The sequence below is a fragment of the Chlamydotis macqueenii genome, chromosome 8, assembly GCF_036417535.1.
Source record: "Chlamydotis macqueenii isolate bChlMac1 chromosome 8, bChlMac1.mat, whole genome shotgun sequence".
Taxonomy (NCBI): Eukaryota; Metazoa; Chordata; class Aves; order Otidiformes; family Otididae; genus Chlamydotis; species Chlamydotis macqueenii.
This window is the reverse complement of record NC_141563.1, coordinates 21,539,125-21,556,888: the sequence shown is the minus strand read 5'-3', so window position 1 is coordinate 21,556,888 and position 17,764 is coordinate 21,539,125. Positions and strand designations below refer to the sequence as shown.

General features: G+C 44.3%; 1 protein-coding gene across 2 annotated transcripts; it reads left to right on the top strand.

Moving 5' to 3' along the window:
* The first annotated feature begins 636 nt into the window (after nt 1–636).
* LMO4 (LIM domain only 4) lies at nt 637–16,002 on the top strand. Of its 2 annotated transcripts, XM_086753914.1 has the most exons (5): nt 879–1,214; nt 3,509–3,747; nt 10,510–10,606; nt 10,960–11,115; nt 15,256–16,002. In XM_086753914.1, exons 2-5 carry the CDS (start codon nt 3,512–3,514, stop codon nt 15,262–15,264), a joined length of 498 nt encoding a protein of 165 aa, XP_086610040.1. In that variant the 5' UTR covers nt 879–1,214; nt 3,509–3,511; the 3' UTR covers nt 15,265–16,002. The 2 variants fall into 2 exon arrangements, with proteins under 2 accessions (XP_086610039.1, XP_086610040.1); XM_086753913.1 differs by lacking the exon at nt 15,256–16,002 and having other exon boundaries at nt 637–1,214; nt 10,960–11,160.
* The last annotated feature ends 1,762 nt before the right edge of the window (nt 16,003–17,764 follow it).

The window sequence follows — 17,764 nt, the reverse complement described above, 5'->3', positions numbered from 1 at the left end:
TGGGCAGAAGGAGGCCGCAGGCACCGGCGGGGCACCAGGAGGGCGGCGAGGACCGGCCGCCCCTGCCCGCGGGGCCTCAGCGCCCCGAGGGCCGCGGCGGTGAGGGAAGCGCTCAGCCCCCGGGAAGGGCTCCGATGGACGCCGCCGCCCCGGCGGAGCGGGCCTGTCGCCAGCGGCGGCCAGCCCGGGGGCAGCCGGACCGCCCCTCGCCGCCAAGTTTCTCAACTGGTGGCCGGGAGCGGGGCGGGGCGGGCGGCGCCCTAACGGCCACGCGCGCGACTCCCCTCCGCGCCCGGGCGGGCGGCGCGGCCACCGCTGCCCACCTGACTCCCTCCTTCCTCTCCATTCCCCTCCTCCTCGCTCCCTCCCTTTCTCTCCCTTTTTTTTTTTTTTTTTTCCCCTCCCTCCCCTTTCACTCATTCCTTTGTCTTCGCGGGGATTGGCAGGTTTTATTATTCCGCCTGAACAAGCCGGGGGCGGATTGGCTGCGGCGGGCTGACGGCGGAGCCGAGCCGGAGTGTAGTTGGGATTCTGCTCTGTCAGTAACACATGTGTGAGGGGCAGCGGGGAGCGCGCGGACACACGCACGCAGGGACACACGCACACACACACACACACACACACGCACGCAGGCAGGCAGGCAGGCAGGCAGGCAGGCAGGCAGAGGGGCCTCCTCCCGCGCCCTGCCCGCCCGGCCGCCGCCGCAGGATCCCCGGCAGCAGCTGCGCGCCCGGCCCCTCTCAAACTCGCCGGCTCTCGCCCTCTCTCCTCCGAGGCGCTTCGGCGGGCCTGGCCGGCCGGCTCCGCGCCGCGGGAGGCTCGGGAGCCGCCGCAGCCCAGAGAAGGGGGCGGAGGTGGGGGGAGCCGGGGGGGGGGCGGGAAGCGGTACAAAGTGAAGCCACATTGCCAAACTTACCCGGCGATTGCAGCAGCAAGCGGCGGCGGCGCCCTGCGTGTGCGGCTCAGCGGCAGGGACCGAGCTCTGCAGCTCCCCTTCGGGGACGCGGGAGCCGGAGGAAGGACCCGGGCAGACGCCGCTCATAGCAGTATCTATATTTTTCCAGCCCGGGCTGCCCCTCACCGGGCGGGGGGCTGCCTCCAGCGCTCCCGACAGCCAGAGAGAGGGCGAGCGCTGCGTTTCTTTGCAAGGAGACCGCCTCAGCCGCCCCGAGCGACGTTGCTGCCCGGCCTCTTGCAATATAGAGGGGAAGCAGGTAAGAAGTGCCGCCGGCCGCCCCTTGCCTTCCCGCGGGCGTGCGCGCCGTTGGGTGCCCGCGCTCCCTTCGCCCCGCCGCCGTCCCGCGCTGCCGGCCGCGGCGGAGGGGCGCGGAGCGGTGTGCCCCGGGCGCGGGGGAGCCGCGGGGCCCGGGCATTGTGACGGCCCCCGCCTACAAAGCGCGGCGGCGGCCGCTGCTTGGGGCGGCTCTCCTTCCCCCCCCACCCCACCCCACCCCAGCTGCCGCCGGGAAAGGGCTCTGCAGTGAATTGAGGGGGGGGGGCGCGGCTGGGGCACCCGCTTCCCCCGTAATAAACACTGCTCTGAAACAGTGGCAGAAAAGATCAAAGTGAGCTCTCTATTTCTCTCCTCGCCAATTCCCTTCCTGCCCCCCACACGGTCTTTTGTTTCAATCCAGGAGAAATCCGGTGAATCACCTAATTAAAACCAAGACGTGAATTAAGCATCCATTTTTGTACTACAAATTGCCAGCTCTCCGCTTGTCCCTCCCTTGGTCTCCATTAAAAAAACACCAGAGACGCTGTTAAAAGCGGTGCGGGGGGGGGTGGTGGTGGCGGTATTTTGCCTCTAGCTTCCAGCTCTGCTTTCTATTTCACTGACTCCTATCCCAGGACCTAAATTGCTTGGCTGTGTAATTACTAGAGTAAGCCTATTTAAGTTAAAAGCTTCTCCCCCCCCCGACTCTAAATGAAACTTGATGAGGGCCCGTCCTTAGTTATCAAGGGAGTCACTTTCTGGTCAGTCCTCTTGATTCATCTTTTTAGATGTAATCAGCATTAAGGTATTGCTTGTCCTTAAGAGCTTTAGCTTAATGGGGTTACTGGATGGTTTTCTCAGTGTAACGTTTCCCATTTTATATTTATATGTATTTGCCTTCGACAAAGACGGGCTAAGGTGGTGGCATGGAGGCTTTTTTTTTTTTCTTTCTTTTAAGAAATCCGAAGTGATTTAAAGCGTAGGGAAATGGTTTAAGGACTTGGAGCAGGAAATGCAGATTTCATTTGGGCTGTAGCTGGAAACTGTAACAAAAGGCAATTCCTTGAACAAATGCATCAGAAATCAATTTACATAAAGGTATATGATGCGTTCGGATAAATGCAATGCTAATGGCTTTTAGAGTGGTTTTCTTTCCAAAGTCCCGGGGTTTTTGTTACAGCTTAATTGGTGCAGTTCTTCTGGTTTATTGTGCGGTCACTGGACATACCTCCAGGTACTCTTTTCTGAGGAGATATGTGTTTAAAATCGCCTCGGTTCTCCTCCTCCTGCAGCCGAGCTGGGCCGGTGGCAGGAAAAGTTGGTCCTGGCCGCTCGGGAGGTGTCGGTGTGAAGGTCCCGAGCAGATCGCCAGATGCCTCGGCATGAGCGCACACGGCTTACAAAGGACAAAGACAAAACATGCTGCTTAATTGGCAGTAAATAACTTGATCTTTTTATAGTATAAGTGACTGGAGGAACACCGGGAGTTTATTGGACTCTGGATTGAAGGCAACAAATTAATCGGTTTAGAGTAAGCTTTATGAATTGATTCCTATATTATCTCTGGGTTGTCCTGCTTGCAGAAAGCGTTTATTAGAAAGTGAAAAATGCCCTCAGTAGCAGTTTGGGGGGCGGCCAGAGTAACTCCCGCCGGAGCAGTGCGCTTCATTACTCTGCTGCTTTCCTATGGCCGGTAAACTTTTTTTTTTTTTTTTGTGAAAAAGCTTTAGCATTTAGACTGCTGATCAAGGGCAGATTAGCGAGACAAAAGTTGAGTATGTTTGTGTAGGAAGTTAACAGGCGTCCTAAAGTTCAATGATCTATTATTCGGGCCAGTGTCCTCAGTCTGGAGTGTTTTCTCTGGGTGCCTTTATGTCTCCGAAATAAAACAACAACAAAAAATTTTTTAAATCCCGAGGTCTGGACGGCCGGTCCCGAGCCCCTCGTTACCGCCCCGAGCCGGCGGAGTCTCTCCTAAACTGAAAAACCAGTTTCACAACTTTTTTTTTCACTCTTCACACACTTTTTTTTTTTTTTTTTCGTAAGCAAAACAAACCCCGGGACTGTTCCTGACTTGTGAGCTGCAGCTGCACAAGCCCGGAGCGGGGTGGGGGGTGCGGCGGGGCCTGCTCTCTCTTCCCACCCCCTCCCTCCCCACGCCCTCTGCTCCCCGCGCTCCCCGGCCCGGCTGAACCCCGCCAGGGCCCGGGAGCGGCGCTGGCCCCGCGGCGGGCGGAGCGGACCGAACCGGGCCGGGCCCCGCCGCTGAGCCGCCGCGCCCCTCTCCCCGCGCAGGCCATGGTGAACCCCGGCGGCAGCTCGCAGCCGCCCCCGGTGACGGCGGGCTCCCTCTCCTGGAAGAGGTGCGCCGGCTGCGGGGGGAAGATCGCCGACCGCTTCCTGCTCTACGCCATGGACAGCTACTGGCACAGCCGCTGCCTGAAGTGCTCCTGCTGCCAGGCCCAGCTGGGGGACATCGGCACCTCCTGCTACACCAAGAGCGGCATGATCCTCTGCAGAAACGACTACATCAGGTGAGGCTGGTGGGACCGCTTTCCCCTTTTTCCCCCCTTCATTTCTGGCGGGCGGCTGCCCGTGCCCCGGGGCGGGGGGTGGCTCAGGACCGCTCCTTCCAGGGGAGCGGGGAGGGGTGTCAGCGCCCAGCCCGGGGCGCAGCGGCGGCTGCCAGGCGGAGGGAACGGGGGGGGGGGGGGGAACGACGGCTGTAACTTTAAAGTGGTTTGTCAGCACAAAACAAGTCCTAACTAAAAATAAACAGCAATCAGAGAGGCTAAATTAATCTGCTTTGTTGTAGTGTTGAGGGAGAAGTGTGCATATCTGAACGGTAAATGTTAAAATCGTAGGGCTTAAATAAGGCTGTGGCAGAGGTGCTAAATAATGAAATGCCTGCCTTTAGTATCTGATTAATTATGATATTTACATAAGCACCTTTAAACTCCTTTGAGTGGAAACAGAATGACTCATTCTCTCTTCTCCTTGAGAGAGAGCTGATTAACCGTCAGTTGGAGGGCCACTGATTCTACTTGTAGCCAAAACCGGTGCTATGATGTTTGTCTTCACATTGTTAGGGAGAAGCTTCAAACCGACGTTTTTCTTAACTTCCAGTACAGAAAACACAGGGGACGGGAGAGGAGGGATACGCTCTTGCCCTTTATTTCTTCTCTCTTTCTTTTTTGAAGCTGTTGGCGTTAAATGCCACAGATTTGGGTAGGGGGAACTAAGCCTTACTAATCTCGCATCTGTTGGGGTACAGTAAGATTACGCAGAGTATCCCTTCCAACGAGTTTCCAATATAATTAATAGAAAGAATTCATGAGGTCAGGTGCCTGCGCGATCTTTTCAGGTGAACTCAAGCTACTTAAACTCATTAATTTAAAAGGAGGCATTTTGGAGGATTACACATTTAATTTGAGTAAATGGTTTGATAGACTGATGCACATGAATGCTTCAAGGAGGTGTTCTATTTCAACATTCAGTAATTAAAAAAAACAACAAAAAAGCCCCATACCTTCCCGGCATAACAGAAATGCTTAGTTAAAACAAACTGTGTTTGTTTAAATGCTTCTGGCTTCTCATTTACAGTAAATGTCAAGAGTTAGCCCAGGTTTTTCTTCTTCCCGATGGCCAAGAAGTTCTACTTTTTTCCTTCCTTTCTGAAGAAAAAAAAAAAAAAATCAGTGTTTCAAGTTTGCTTATGTTGTAAAACTTGACTTCTATTTGAGAAGATGAGGACTGTACTGAATGTGTGCCTATGCATGGAGACCTCCTTCGTCAGCCGCAGTTAAGACTTGGTTGCTCTGGTGTTGCAGCCTCTGTCCCGATACAGGGCTGCACCTTCGGTCAGTTCAGAAGGTGAAATGCAGCCCTCGGTATCTTTTGAGGAATCGGAGCCTTAGCTTTGCTAGTTTGGGGGTATTCTTAGAGAGAAATGCTAGAAAATCAGCACATGGGGGTAGTTTAATCGTGCTTTTTGGTCATCATCCCAAGCAACAAGCCTAAGCCTGGCAGAATTGTAATTAAATAGAGCAGAACAGTGTTAGGGAAACAGCCTCGTTTGAAGTGGAAAAATTGACACTACTGTTAAGATGCATTGAATAGTACGGATTCATCACTCGACCAACACCATCAAACAAACCCTCCTGTTTGATTACTATTAATTAAAAAGAGAAGATGCGTCCACTGTGTCCCAGAGGCAAGTTCAGGCAAGCTTATCACAATCCTCTGGTTTTGTGTTGCCAAAAATTAATACTCGTTTATTTTAATGTAGGTGATTATGAATGGGATGCTTTGTCAGATGAGGGTTTTGAATTGATCTCCTTGTTCTATCGCCTGACTTCTCTTTAGATCTGTGTAATTTGACTTGCAAAAATAACTCTGACAGATGCTTGCTGAAACTTGAACTGGACACCGTACACTCAAGGTGGGGTAGGATGGCCAGGCCCTGCTAAACTTGGACGTTTCCCGCTGGAAATGGGCTTTGCCTGCTTCTGCCTGGGTTGCACTGGCGTGAGCGGGGCCCTCGCCCTTTTCTCGCCTGAAATGGCCTCATTTGGTTGTGGAGGCGATGCCACCCATTTGGCAGCGAGTCTCTCCGGTTCCCCTCTGCCATCTTCTCCACTCTTAATTTTCCGTGGGGCTTTTGCAGCAGTGCATTCCCTTCCCCAGGCAAGAGCCACGGGCACAGTCCTTAGCCGGAGACGCAGGGGCACGCCAGACACAAAATGAGAGGGGATTGATCAGCCCGGCGGGCGAAGGGGTGAAGGGGACCCGACTCCTCGGGGCCAAGACCACGGGGCCGTTCCTTAATGAGCTTTTGTAGCCGTCTGAGGTTGTGTGTGGGTTTTCTGTTGTTGTTTCCACAACACAGCACTCCCCTTTCCCTCCCTCTCCCCCTCCAAAACCCGACAACAAATTAGCCGCCGAGCTTCGGCGGCAGCGGCTTTCACCGAACGCCGAGGTGCCTGGGAGCGGCGAGGGGGGCGCGGGTCCCGGCCCCCTCCCTGCCAGCCCCACCGCGAGCAGCGCGCCGGCGGGGCGGGGCGCGGAGCGGAGCCCTCCCAACCTCCCGGTGCCAGATAAAGCAGCAGCGTGGCAGCGAATCCGCGCAATTAAAAGCTTTAATTAGTGTCTCCTCCATTTTCTCTTAGTTCTGATAGGTTTTATCTAATGAGATCTGGTCCCTGGCTTAGATCTGCTCGGAATGACGTGTCCGAAATGAATGAGAGCCGCGTCGCAAACAAAACATTTAATTAACAAAATTGGCCTCTAAGAGAGAGCAGGGAGTGGTGGGGAAGGGGGGGGGGGGGCTGCCGGGGCGCTTCTTAAAGGGGCAGCGCCCGCGGCCCCTCCCTTCCGCGGGCGCCCGCTCCGCGTGGCGTGGGCGCGCCCGGCCCCTTCTGCGGGGGGTGCGTGGGGCCGCGCGGAGCCGGGCCGGGGCCGGGGCCGCCTTGCCCGCAGCCGCAGTGTGCGCCGGGGAGGGGGCCGGCAGGCAGCGAGCTCATTTCCCTGGTAATCAGCGGCAAGCTGCTGTGTGCGGGGAATGCTGTCCCTTTAATTGAACAGGCTAGGTAATTAAATGGCACTTTTCCAATAGGACGTGCTAGGTAAATCTAATAGTTGGTTATTTAATATCACTTTGAAGTCTGCCCACTCAAGCACAATGACAGCACAGGAGCATGTGAACTATTAACTAGGAAAAAAAAAAAAAAACCCAGGATCTCAAAAATTAATTAAATCGCATGCAATTTAGGGGGAACGTTTATCTTGATTTGTCATAACAGAATTAATTCAAGGCCTCCAATTCACTTGGGGGCAGATCTGTTACTCTGAATTAACCAAGCGTAATTTGGCTGTTTTTTTTTTCTTCCCCTTCTCTAATGCAGCACTTGCCATTATGCACAGCCCCCCTTTTAAGTATCAATAGCTTCTGGTGCTTTTAAGGTGCTTGGTCTCTAGTTATTCTGAAGTACCTTTAATGGACTTGGCTCCAGGCGTAATTTCTGTGTTGCCTTTCTTTGTTACAGTTAATATAGCTGGTGCAGAATTTAGATTAAATATAGGGAATGTACAGAAACACCAATCGCTTCTGGATCAGTAGGTCTGGATGTGCATTTGTCTTTGCTAGGGCTTGGGTATATATTTGTGGGCCCAAATGTGCACCCTGCTGTGCAAGAGTCGGAGCACTTACATGTCTCCACAATTCTGGAAACAACTGGAACCTTACTTTGTTAGTATAAGTTGCTAGAGATGTGTTTCTGCTGATACTGAATTTTTAGCAGCAAGATGGGAAACTGGGCTGTAGAGATTTCTTGCTGTCTTCGTTCCCACTCTTGTGAAAGTTCTGAAACAAAAAAGACCCAAACCCTAAACCAGGACTGTTTGTGTGTTCGGGGGTGTGGGGAATGCTGTGTTGGAACCACGCAGTAGTTAATTTAAGGTGGCTCAGTAAAATGCTGCCAAGTGTAGAAGAGCTGCCTTGTCCGTATAGGGAACCTCTTGATGTTTGTGATTGATTGCATTGCCCAAATGTTGAAATATTAATGACCTTCTTGGACTGAGGACCCAAAGAGGAAACTGAAACCAATTCTGTCATCACAATTAAAGAGTCCCCTGGCTTTAATTAGCCTGACCTGGGGTATCTCTACCCATTGCTGCAGTTAAAGAGAAAAGAGCCCATTAAAGTCCAGTCTGAGACCGATAGCTACTTAATTGAGCACCTAAAGCCTCAAGCCTTTTAAATCAAATACTGTCCTGGACAGTCCCCCTGGTTAGATAATTAGCTCTCCAGCCTCTCAGAAACCATGTGAAACAACTTTTTCAGTAAAGAATAGTTACCGTGGAAGACTTCCTTTACTGGAAAGGAGGAATAACATTTTTTTAAAAGATAAAACCTTTTTCCTGTTAATGGTATTACAGAATAAATAAGACCATTCATAACAGTAGAGAAGGAAAAATAAGCTTCATTTTCCTGCTAAATAATACAAAGCAGCAGAAAGGTGTTCTGACTTTGCAAGTAATTTTTAGGAATTTTAGCAGAAGATTCAGCTGAAGTGACTTTCCAAAACACGGCGGTTCTGGGAACACGCTTAGGGAAAACCTATGATGTGTGGAAAGCCTCTAGATTAGTTTGACTCCATTTATTAGAATTCCCAGACATTCAAGGTGTACCACCACTTCTAGTGGGAGAGAGCTGTATAACGGATGAGTGCTTAATGAAGACAAGTAGTGCCATGAGATCAGTATTCCAAAGCTGTGCTCTCAGTTGGGTGGTGCAATCGTATGGGGTGGGCGTTTGCCAGAGCCCGCTCGCTGGGTTCAGATTGTCCCGGGCAGGTAACACTGCCTGTTCATCTGCAGGACTTTGCCCTCCTGCCTCCAGCCTGCCCAGCAATGTCGTTGTCCCACCCCTCACCCTAGGTTTTTGGATCTGTGCTCTAGAAATGTAACAGTGCCTCGCTGCCTCCTCTCGCAGTGCTTCCCCCCGCACCTTTTTGACGTGCCAACTTCATTACTAGTAACAATGGAGGAACAAAAATGCGTATCATAAAGCTTTGGGAGTAACCTGGATCATCGTGTAACTACTCGGAACTGGTCCTGGTTTGGAAGATGCCCTGAGAATGGACTGAGTTCCCAGACAGCGCAGTCCCTTTGGCTGCAGGTCCTGACGATGTATTGGTGCTGCTTTCCCTTTGTAGCCACTGTGATTCTGCAAGAACGTGTCAATGTGTCGTGGATCTCAGACTAATTAGTTTTGAAATGGAGTTTTGATTGAACTCTTCAAATCGATGCTGCTGCAAAATTTGTTTCTCAGCTTCCTATTAAAAGCCATCTTAAGGGGCAGTTTTACTACTCTCTCTGTCGTTCAGTCGATACATTTAATAACAACTTACAGGCTATTTTCAATAAAGTGGCGACAGCAAATTAGTAGTTTGAACATGACAAGCCTCCTCTGCGAGCTCGGATTCTGAAAATTCAAAGCAATTATTTTTATACAGAGGCACACTGCAATCATTCAGATTACGGGTATTCTGTTGTAATGCATCTCCTAGGTTGACACAAACAGAATTTTATGACTTTATTTGGACAGAAAGGAGATGCAAATATTAATATTTATTATGACACCAATATGCTAATTTGTAAATCCTATTACTATGTTTTACATCGTGCAGAAAAGTGGGTCTGTGACCCTGCCAGCTAGTTTGGTTTCCTTTTTTACTGCGAAATGATTGTGGTAGTCATTACAAATATTTGTGTATATTAGAGATGGGTGCAGAAGCAAATAAAGGTTTTCTAATTCTAGCCTGTAAAAGTAGAACTCAATAATCATTATTGTGTTACATTTTGAATCGATGCGTTGTGCCTTTAAATGGATTTGAAGAATTATGTATATATTTTTCTTCACCACTCTTCTGCCTATTTCCCCCCTCCCCCCACTGCGTGTGCCCCCCCCCAATGGCAGATGTTGTGGTCTCATTTGATTGCATAGGAAAACTGCAGTGATACAGCAAACACCCAGAGAGATATGATGACAAATGGGTCCAGATCCCGGTAAATTACTTTCTGCTCAAATCGAAATTTCATTCAGTTTGTTGCTAGCAGAGATGAAGTAATCTAAATTGTGGACTCAGGAGCAGATAGAGGGAAGTTGGAGCAAGCATTTCATTATCAAGAGAGAGAGAAGGTTAGGATGAAAGAGATGAGCAGAGGCAAATCTAAAGTGTTGACACCATGATTGAAAAGGTTAACCCATACACATTATATATCAACCTGGATAGCAGAGAGTTTCTAATGGAAACTCTGCACTGATGGAGGTTTACTGGAGTTTCAATACACTGAGCATGATGTCTTCTTAGATATACAATCAAATCCTCTTAACCCTTTTGATGACTCATATTTCAAGATATGATTAAAGTACAAAAGAGTTCTTCATATAATTTCAAGGACACAATGCATTTAAACTCCAGTCATGAATTGTATCTTTTTTTTTATGATGAACCCAGTAATCTGATAAAATGTGTGTAGTACAGACTTGTTTGTGTTTCTAGAGGTGTAAGTCAATATTTCTGATTAAATCCTGTGTAACCACATCCAAGGTAGGGTGAAGCTACCAGTTGTTACACAAAAATAACACTTTTTCATATTACGACATGTAAGCAAGTTGGCAGGCGGGGGTCAGCAGTCTAAAATAGTTGTGTAATAAACCATTGCAGTGATGCGCAAAAATGCTCAGAGCCTCCTGTGTATTAAATTATTCATGATCATCACCTCTGTTTCAGGTTATTTGGAAATAGTGGTGCTTGCAGTGCCTGTGGACAGTCCATTCCTGCTAGTGAGCTGGTCATGAGGGCACAGGGCAACGTCTATCATCTTAAGGTGAGGGATTTTTCTACGTATTTTTTTTAGTAGCTGATTAGTACTGCCGTGCTTCCTTAGTATAAAATCTGCATCTGTTTATGAACAAAATGCAAAGCCATAACTAGAAATACGAGTATATATTATAAAGCTTCCCTTAGTGTGCAGCTTTGTTCCCTCATAATCGGTAAAACTATACTTGAGTTGTGTACTGCGTAGTCCCAACAGGTAAAGCTAATGCCGTATTTGGAGATGCTAGAAGCCAAGCAGCTCCATATCTCAACTGAACTCGCAGTCTCTGAAGTGTAATTTTCAAACCTGCAGCATACTTAATTTGTGCTGTAGTTTCACTTGCTGTGTCTTTCCTTTTTCAGTGTTTTACATGCTCTACCTGCCGGAATCGCCTGGTCCCTGGAGATCGGTTTCACTACATCAATGGCAGTTTATTTTGTGAACATGATAGACCTACAGCTCTCATCAACGGCCATTTGAATTCACTTCAGAGTAATCCACTACTGCCAGACCAGAAGGTGAATACTCAACAATTACTAATAAGCTTTATTAGAGCTAAATGAAGATCAATTTATTTTCATTCTGATAGTGGACATTCCCCACCCCTGCAAGGAGACCTTTGAGTAACTGAACTTACCTTAAATAACTTAGGCATGGGGTGTGGGGAGAAAATACTGACCTTTTAAATATGACATATAGTGTGAGTCAGTTTATTTTGGTTTATGCATGTGCATCTGTACAGCTGTTGAACTCCTTATGTACAAAGTGAAATGGAGAGCATATGCTAATTTAAACTCTTAACAAAAAGAAGAAGTATTTTATTTTATAATCTTGAAATTAAGGGCTACAAGAGAGCAGGTTTCTGTGGGAGGACAGGTAGATCCTTTAATATGGAAATAAATGTCTTGTGAAGAGAAGGTTCCTGAACTAAACCAGTGTATTTCACTTTAATATTAAGGTTTTAGCTGAGGAAGCGTGCTGGGGTGCTCTTTCAGAAGTATTTTCTTGTCTGTTTTGTATGTCATAATTCAGATTTTAAAACCAAAGTACTATTTTCTTATCGCTCCATAACACTAATAGCTCAACTAGAGATTGTCTGTCTCTGTAGTTGATAGCTCTTGGTTTCTAGCTAAATCAGTAAATAAGGACTGTACAAATCATACAGAGGAGAAGAAGAAGAAAAAAATTCTGATCAACAGTTGTCCTGTAACTCTGAAACTAGATAGTTTTAGATCTATTTTAATCTCCTTAATAAGTCCTAAAGCTATGCAAGTGAGTGCATTTTGATAACTGCTGTGCCTAATTTGTAACAATTACTGTCAACCTTGAGTTAAGAGACTGTTCATTCCACCCTGGTCCAGAAAAGAGTGAATGTATGACTCGTGCACATAATTTTATTCACATCATATTTCATACTGATTATGTATTGATGACATTGATTCATTTACTCTTTACAGCGCCACTTGCATGGATATTAAATCTTATTGACCACAGATGAATTTTAATTTCAGATTGGTGATAGATTTTTCCATCAGCTCTGATAGTATATTTGACTTTTTCATCATTAACCCAGGCAATCACACAGCACTGAGTTATTGCAATGAAACAAAAAGTGCACACTTCAGTTGGTAATTCTTTATAGATTTACAATAGGAACTTCATTAATGTCTATAAGGATCACAAAAAATAACATTTATCTGCAAACAGGAATTTGGGAGATTAAAAAAAATCTGGGACATGCTAGGCTGATCTATTCTGTAATGTACAGAATATTTTTTAGTGCTTTTATTTAGTGGAGAAATATGTCCAAGAAAACACAAACTGGTTTTTAATTTCCATGATTTTTTTGTTGTTGTTGTGTTGCTACATTTTAATATCCGTGTTTGCTTTTTTTTCTGTGCATAAATTTACCGATTAATTTTAAGTATTCTTTCAAGTCTTATACAGTGAATGTAATTACATCAAAATAAAACATGGACCTTTTTTATTTACTTAATTTGTCAATCGAAGTGATGAGAGAGTTGAGTACAGAAGTCCTATATAGTCAGAGAGAACAAAGATAATTAAGATTGGAGGAGAATGTGCAGCCTCTTCTCAAGGAAGTACAAATACAGTTAAAGATTCATAGATTTATACTGTTGTGAATTTTAATGAAACAAATCAATAATATAGACTAGCTAGCAGTGAATCTGTTAAATGAATATTTGTAGGTATCCCATTTCAAAATATAGGTAAAACCATTCATCTTTATACACTGCAGTAAAAGGCTTGCCATTCCGAGAGAGTGGTTTATCCACTTGTCTTCTATGCATGTAAAGTTTAATGTAACTTCAAATAGGTGTCTAAATTGTCATTTAGTTTTATCAGTTTCTTACTATGCCTTAGCAAAACATAAAAATGATTTAGTTGCAATAAAAGCAGTAGACATGATGAGGAACATAGAACATGGAAAAGAGAAGTAAAATTGGACTGGGCTTGCAGAGCTCGCGATTGTAGACGCCTGGTAGAAGGTAAATGCAGAGAAAACAGTGAGAACAGGTTTTTATTAGCTCCTGTCACCGACTGTTAACTGCGTTGCTACAGTCAGTGATGAGCCAGATGAGGAGGTATTAGGGAGAAGACTGAGGGGAGAGATTATAATTTGGGGAGTTTTTCTTTACAGTATAATCTCCCTAGAAAATGGTGTAAGTTCTCCTACTAGTTTCAAAGGGGAATTGAAGGGCACCTGAACCCCAGAAAACTGAAATATGGTTGAGGAGACAAGTTGATGATAATTCATAGATTTGTCAAGTTTCTGCAGTTTTGGAAGCTACAGGGGCAGGTGCCAAAAGAGTCGTGTTTTGTGTGTTGGCTTTTGAACAGTCTAAAGATGTTTACATCAGAGAGGTTCTCCAGAAAGCTGTGTGTTTTAGGGCTACTAATTAAATGTGTTCTTCCACTGTGACAGATTTGGCTGTAACAGATACTCTTTATTAAACATTAAAGATCAATCAGTCTCCAGGTTATGCTGCCACTAGAGATTATAGACATAGCAGAATATTCACAAGGTTTTTTTTTATTAAACTGAAGAGATTGAGACATACTCCCGGCATTAAAACACATTTTTGCTGTGTATGTGAAGGTGACAGTTACGAACTCGCTCTTGTCTTGATGCAGCTTGCGGGTTCATACCTGTGGGCGATTGGTGCCGGCGGAAGGGGTTGCATGGCCTAACTTTGTTTAGAGACTTACTTTTCTTTATAAGGAGACAAATGCAGTGATGGGGGCTGTTCCTGCAATGTAAATTATAACTTCCCATCACTTGAAAAAAAAAAAAAACAAACCTGTTTTATCCAAACTCGGTACTGCTTGCCTGCAGAATGCAGACTCTTAGTTTGTGATGTCCTGCTTGCTGCTTCACTTGAAGGGGCTGTATTGTCAGGAATTCTCTATGATTTTTTGGTAGTGGCAGTATTCCTGTAGTATTTCTTGTTTGCAACAGTATTACCATCTACTAAAAGTGTAAATTTTCCACCGTCTGGCAATGTTCGTACAAACGCTTGTCTTCAGCTTCTATACTTTTAAATAAAGTATGAGTTAGATTACGCCTCTCAGAGAAGATCTTAAAAATCTTCTAGTTTACGTATCACTCAACAATTCCCTTGTAGTTACATAATTGGTGTTGTCTGTGTCCATAGTAGAAGATATTTGATGCTCATTTATTAAATATGCTTGCTGGCTGCTCCGTAATCTTTGTTCTGGACAGACAAATTACCTTTCTCATACTGAGCTTCAGCTCTGGGGAATTAAACCTCCAAGCCTCTACTACTTTAATTAGCTTGAAAGTGGGGGGTTGCAGTTACTAATAGACCTCAGGCTTTTAGTAACTTAGAGAAAGGGTGAAAAAAGAACTTCCTGGGAAGCGCAAAATGTCATTTAAAAACCATAAAAATCTAATATATATTATTTCATTTTGGTAATTGCAAACAGATTGTATTTGAAGACTGTGGATGATCATTTCTATTTTATCCATGAAAGTTTAGATTTTTATTGAGTTAGACACTTTTAATTATCGCAATTCATTAACACCAGTGTGAAAGCACATGTTTGACTTCATATATTAAAATGTTTATGTAACATTAACTAACACACCAGATGAGGAATTTTAAGGGGAGAGGGGGGGTAATCCTGAAATATCTATATTTAGCTGTTGTGCAATGCAGCATATTAACCAAAGGTGTCTTGGGAGGATATTGGCTGTACTTCTTATTTGCTTTACACACTATTTCTTCCCATTATAAGATCATATTACTAGCTTCTTCAAAGGCATGGCATAATGTTTCTTCCCTTTTAAAATGGGCCCAGAAAAACACCTTAGTCACTGTACGGCTTGTTACCAGAAAATACACTTATTTATTGTTGTCGTCTCTTTTTTTTTTTTTCCCCACGTCTGCTCTTTTTCGTGGTGAAACTGCAGAAAATGTTTGCTTTTTGCTATGTGAAGTTGAAACATTAGCAATATGAATGGATAGTGTAGAAAGCCTTAATCAAGTCACAGTTGGAAAGTAATCTAATAAAAAAGACATTAGTGAATAAGGAAAAGACAAAAGCAGTCATGTTGTAGTTTCCTATCTCAAATTTAGTATTCTAGCTAAGATACCCATTTTTATTTCTTACAGGTCTGCTAAAAGGTCAGAGTAATGCAGAATGCGTGCCTTCATCTCAAATTTTGTTCATCACAGATGGATCCCATGTCTCCAAGTAGACAAGTCACCTTTGTAGCTAGCATCAATGCCAGCTCCATACCATTGCACCTTCTTTATTCTTGATTGCCCTTCCCACATTTATTGGTGTATTAAAATGACTGAATATGAACATTAAGGACTCCATGAACCTGGGCTAATGGGAGACTGTAGAGAAAATGAAAAAAGATCCACCGGAGGACATCTTGGGCGGGGGCGGGTGGGGAAGATGACTGATGAAGCTAATTAAAAGAAGCATTGAAATCTGCTTTCTACCCTCATTAACAATTAGCAGGGCACTGGCCAGTTTGTACCCTGTGTTTTACCTTAACAACATTCTATTTGCTCTTTGTATATTTAAGTGTTGTAAGGAAATGTGTTTCAATCAAACTGAACATGAGATAAAGATGTGGCTTTTGTGATATTCTATCACAAACACTTTTATTGTATCTCTGTAAAATACAATGTATGTATGCATGTAAGTGTTTTTGTCCTAATGTTGCTACTTCCCATGGCAAAAAAAAAAAAAAAAAAAGTCAGGCTCATAGCAGCTACTGTGTAGAAATTTTCACCTACTTCTAATTTGCTGAATGAAGAAAAATCTTTTATTTGTGATATTTTCAGAGACATTTGCTCTAGTATGGTGTATTTAAATAATAAAAAAGTAAAACAAACAACACTGAATTGAGTATGGGTTTTAGAAGCTTTGCTTTTTTTTTTTTAACTACATTTAAAACATTATTCTGAAACTATATCTTATGTAGTCATTACCTTAATTGTCAATTACCTTTAAAAGTAGCTTTTTGGTTTGGACAGTTTTTTTGTCTTATGCCAGTAAAGAATCTGTTAAACTACTTAACTGTGTTACTTTTAGCAAGGATACAGAGCTTTACTTCAAAATTATCTTTATTTTTCATTGAGATTCTTAATTCTAATAACAGCAAGTATATTATATTTCATACTGCAGTGAATGATGGTACGCGTGTAGGTATTGCCCTCTCTTTTTATCCAGTTCCTTTCTGCAGAATCAGCTGTGTTAAGGGTGTCCACGTGTCTGTGAGTGCAAGCACGACAGTGTATGTATATACCATAAGGGATCAAATAATAATGAAAGAAAGAAAAAAACAACAGAAGCTCTGTACCTCATGCTGAGCACTAGAATTGAGTATTTATAAACAGGAATACAGTAGCTATTCTGATTTGAACAATATAAAGTTGTGTTTGCTGTGGTAAGAGACTAACTTTTCAACACTGATAATCTTAAGGAAAGAAAACCACATTTCCCAGGCTATTCCCGGGAAGTAACTGATCCCAAATACGATCTGGTCTCTGAAAGCAAACAAACCAACCCACCGCCCCTCCCTCAAAGCAACACAGCCTCCTCTAAGCTTAGAAAGGGAGCAACTTCATTTACGGGGTTTTTCCCATCGGCTGCTTGGTGGTAGAACTGTGTAGAATATTTTTGAGAAATTCTGACTTTTCATGTTTGTAGCAAGAATATGAACATGAATCTATGGCCGTGCGTTGCATGCCTTCAGTTCGGGAAACTGCAAGCACCTAGGATGTGCCTCTGCCGCAATTAATAACAAGTCAGTATCAACAGCTACTCTACTCTACTTTTGCACTAATACATTTGAAATGCTTCATGATTAAGTTTTCTTTTTTTCTGTTTTTTAGAAGGTGTTCAGTGTGCTCAGTTACAGAGTGAGCTTGAAATTTTTTTTTGTGATGCCAGTACACAAAAAGCTGATTTATAGATTTGTCTGTCTAAACAACCAACAGCAGATTTTTTTTTTCCAGATTCTGCTTCTTGACCTCTGGTATATTGGAGGCCTACTGGATTCCTTCTTTTAACACTTCAGTGCTTGAGGAAAATAGGACTGTTGCAGAGAAAAGAAAATGTCATAATGTACAGTATCAGGCAGTAAAGACAAAAGAATACTTGCATAACATCTAAAGCAATAAAATGACTGAAGCTATATATGACTTTTTAACTAAATGCACTTATATATTTTTAAAATAAGTTTCTAAGCTTTTTGATCTGGCATTAAAGTCTTTAGGTAGAGTCCTGCAAATTGTGCTGCTTCAGTATCTTTGAAAAGACACTTGAAGTCATATGAATATAGAATTCAAGTATTAGTGAGTCTGTAGACATCTTTTTATATTTTTCAGTATAAGCACTCAAGGTACAGTGCTTAAATCTAACATTTACAGATTTTTGGTTGTCCAATATAACCTAGAAGTGCTAAGAAGATAGCTAATAACTTCTAGTAAGTAATGTAGTATAGCATTTAGTGATGTAGAGGTTGAAGTTCATTAACGGCTTTAAATAAACTATTATGTGACTCATTTGTAAAGCACAGCTACCTATTTAATAGCTTACTTTAAAAGCATTTCTTAAGTTGCAGACCTATAAGATTACAAATGTCACTCATGTTAGCATAAT

Excerpts from the sequence above, each read along its gene's own strand:
- LMO4 (XM_086753913.1), top strand. The coding sequence starts at position 3,512 with ATGGTGAACCCCGGCGGCAGCTCGCAGCCGCCCCCGGTGACGGCGGGC. Across the intron at positions 3,748-10,509 it reads TGCAGAAACGACTACATCAG|GTTATTTGGAAATAGTGGTG; the intron begins GTGAGGCTGGTG and ends CCTCTGTTTCAG. Across the intron at positions 10,607-10,959 it reads GCAACGTCTATCATCTTAAG|TGTTTTACATGCTCTACCTG; the intron begins GTGAGGGATTTT and ends TTCCTTTTTCAG.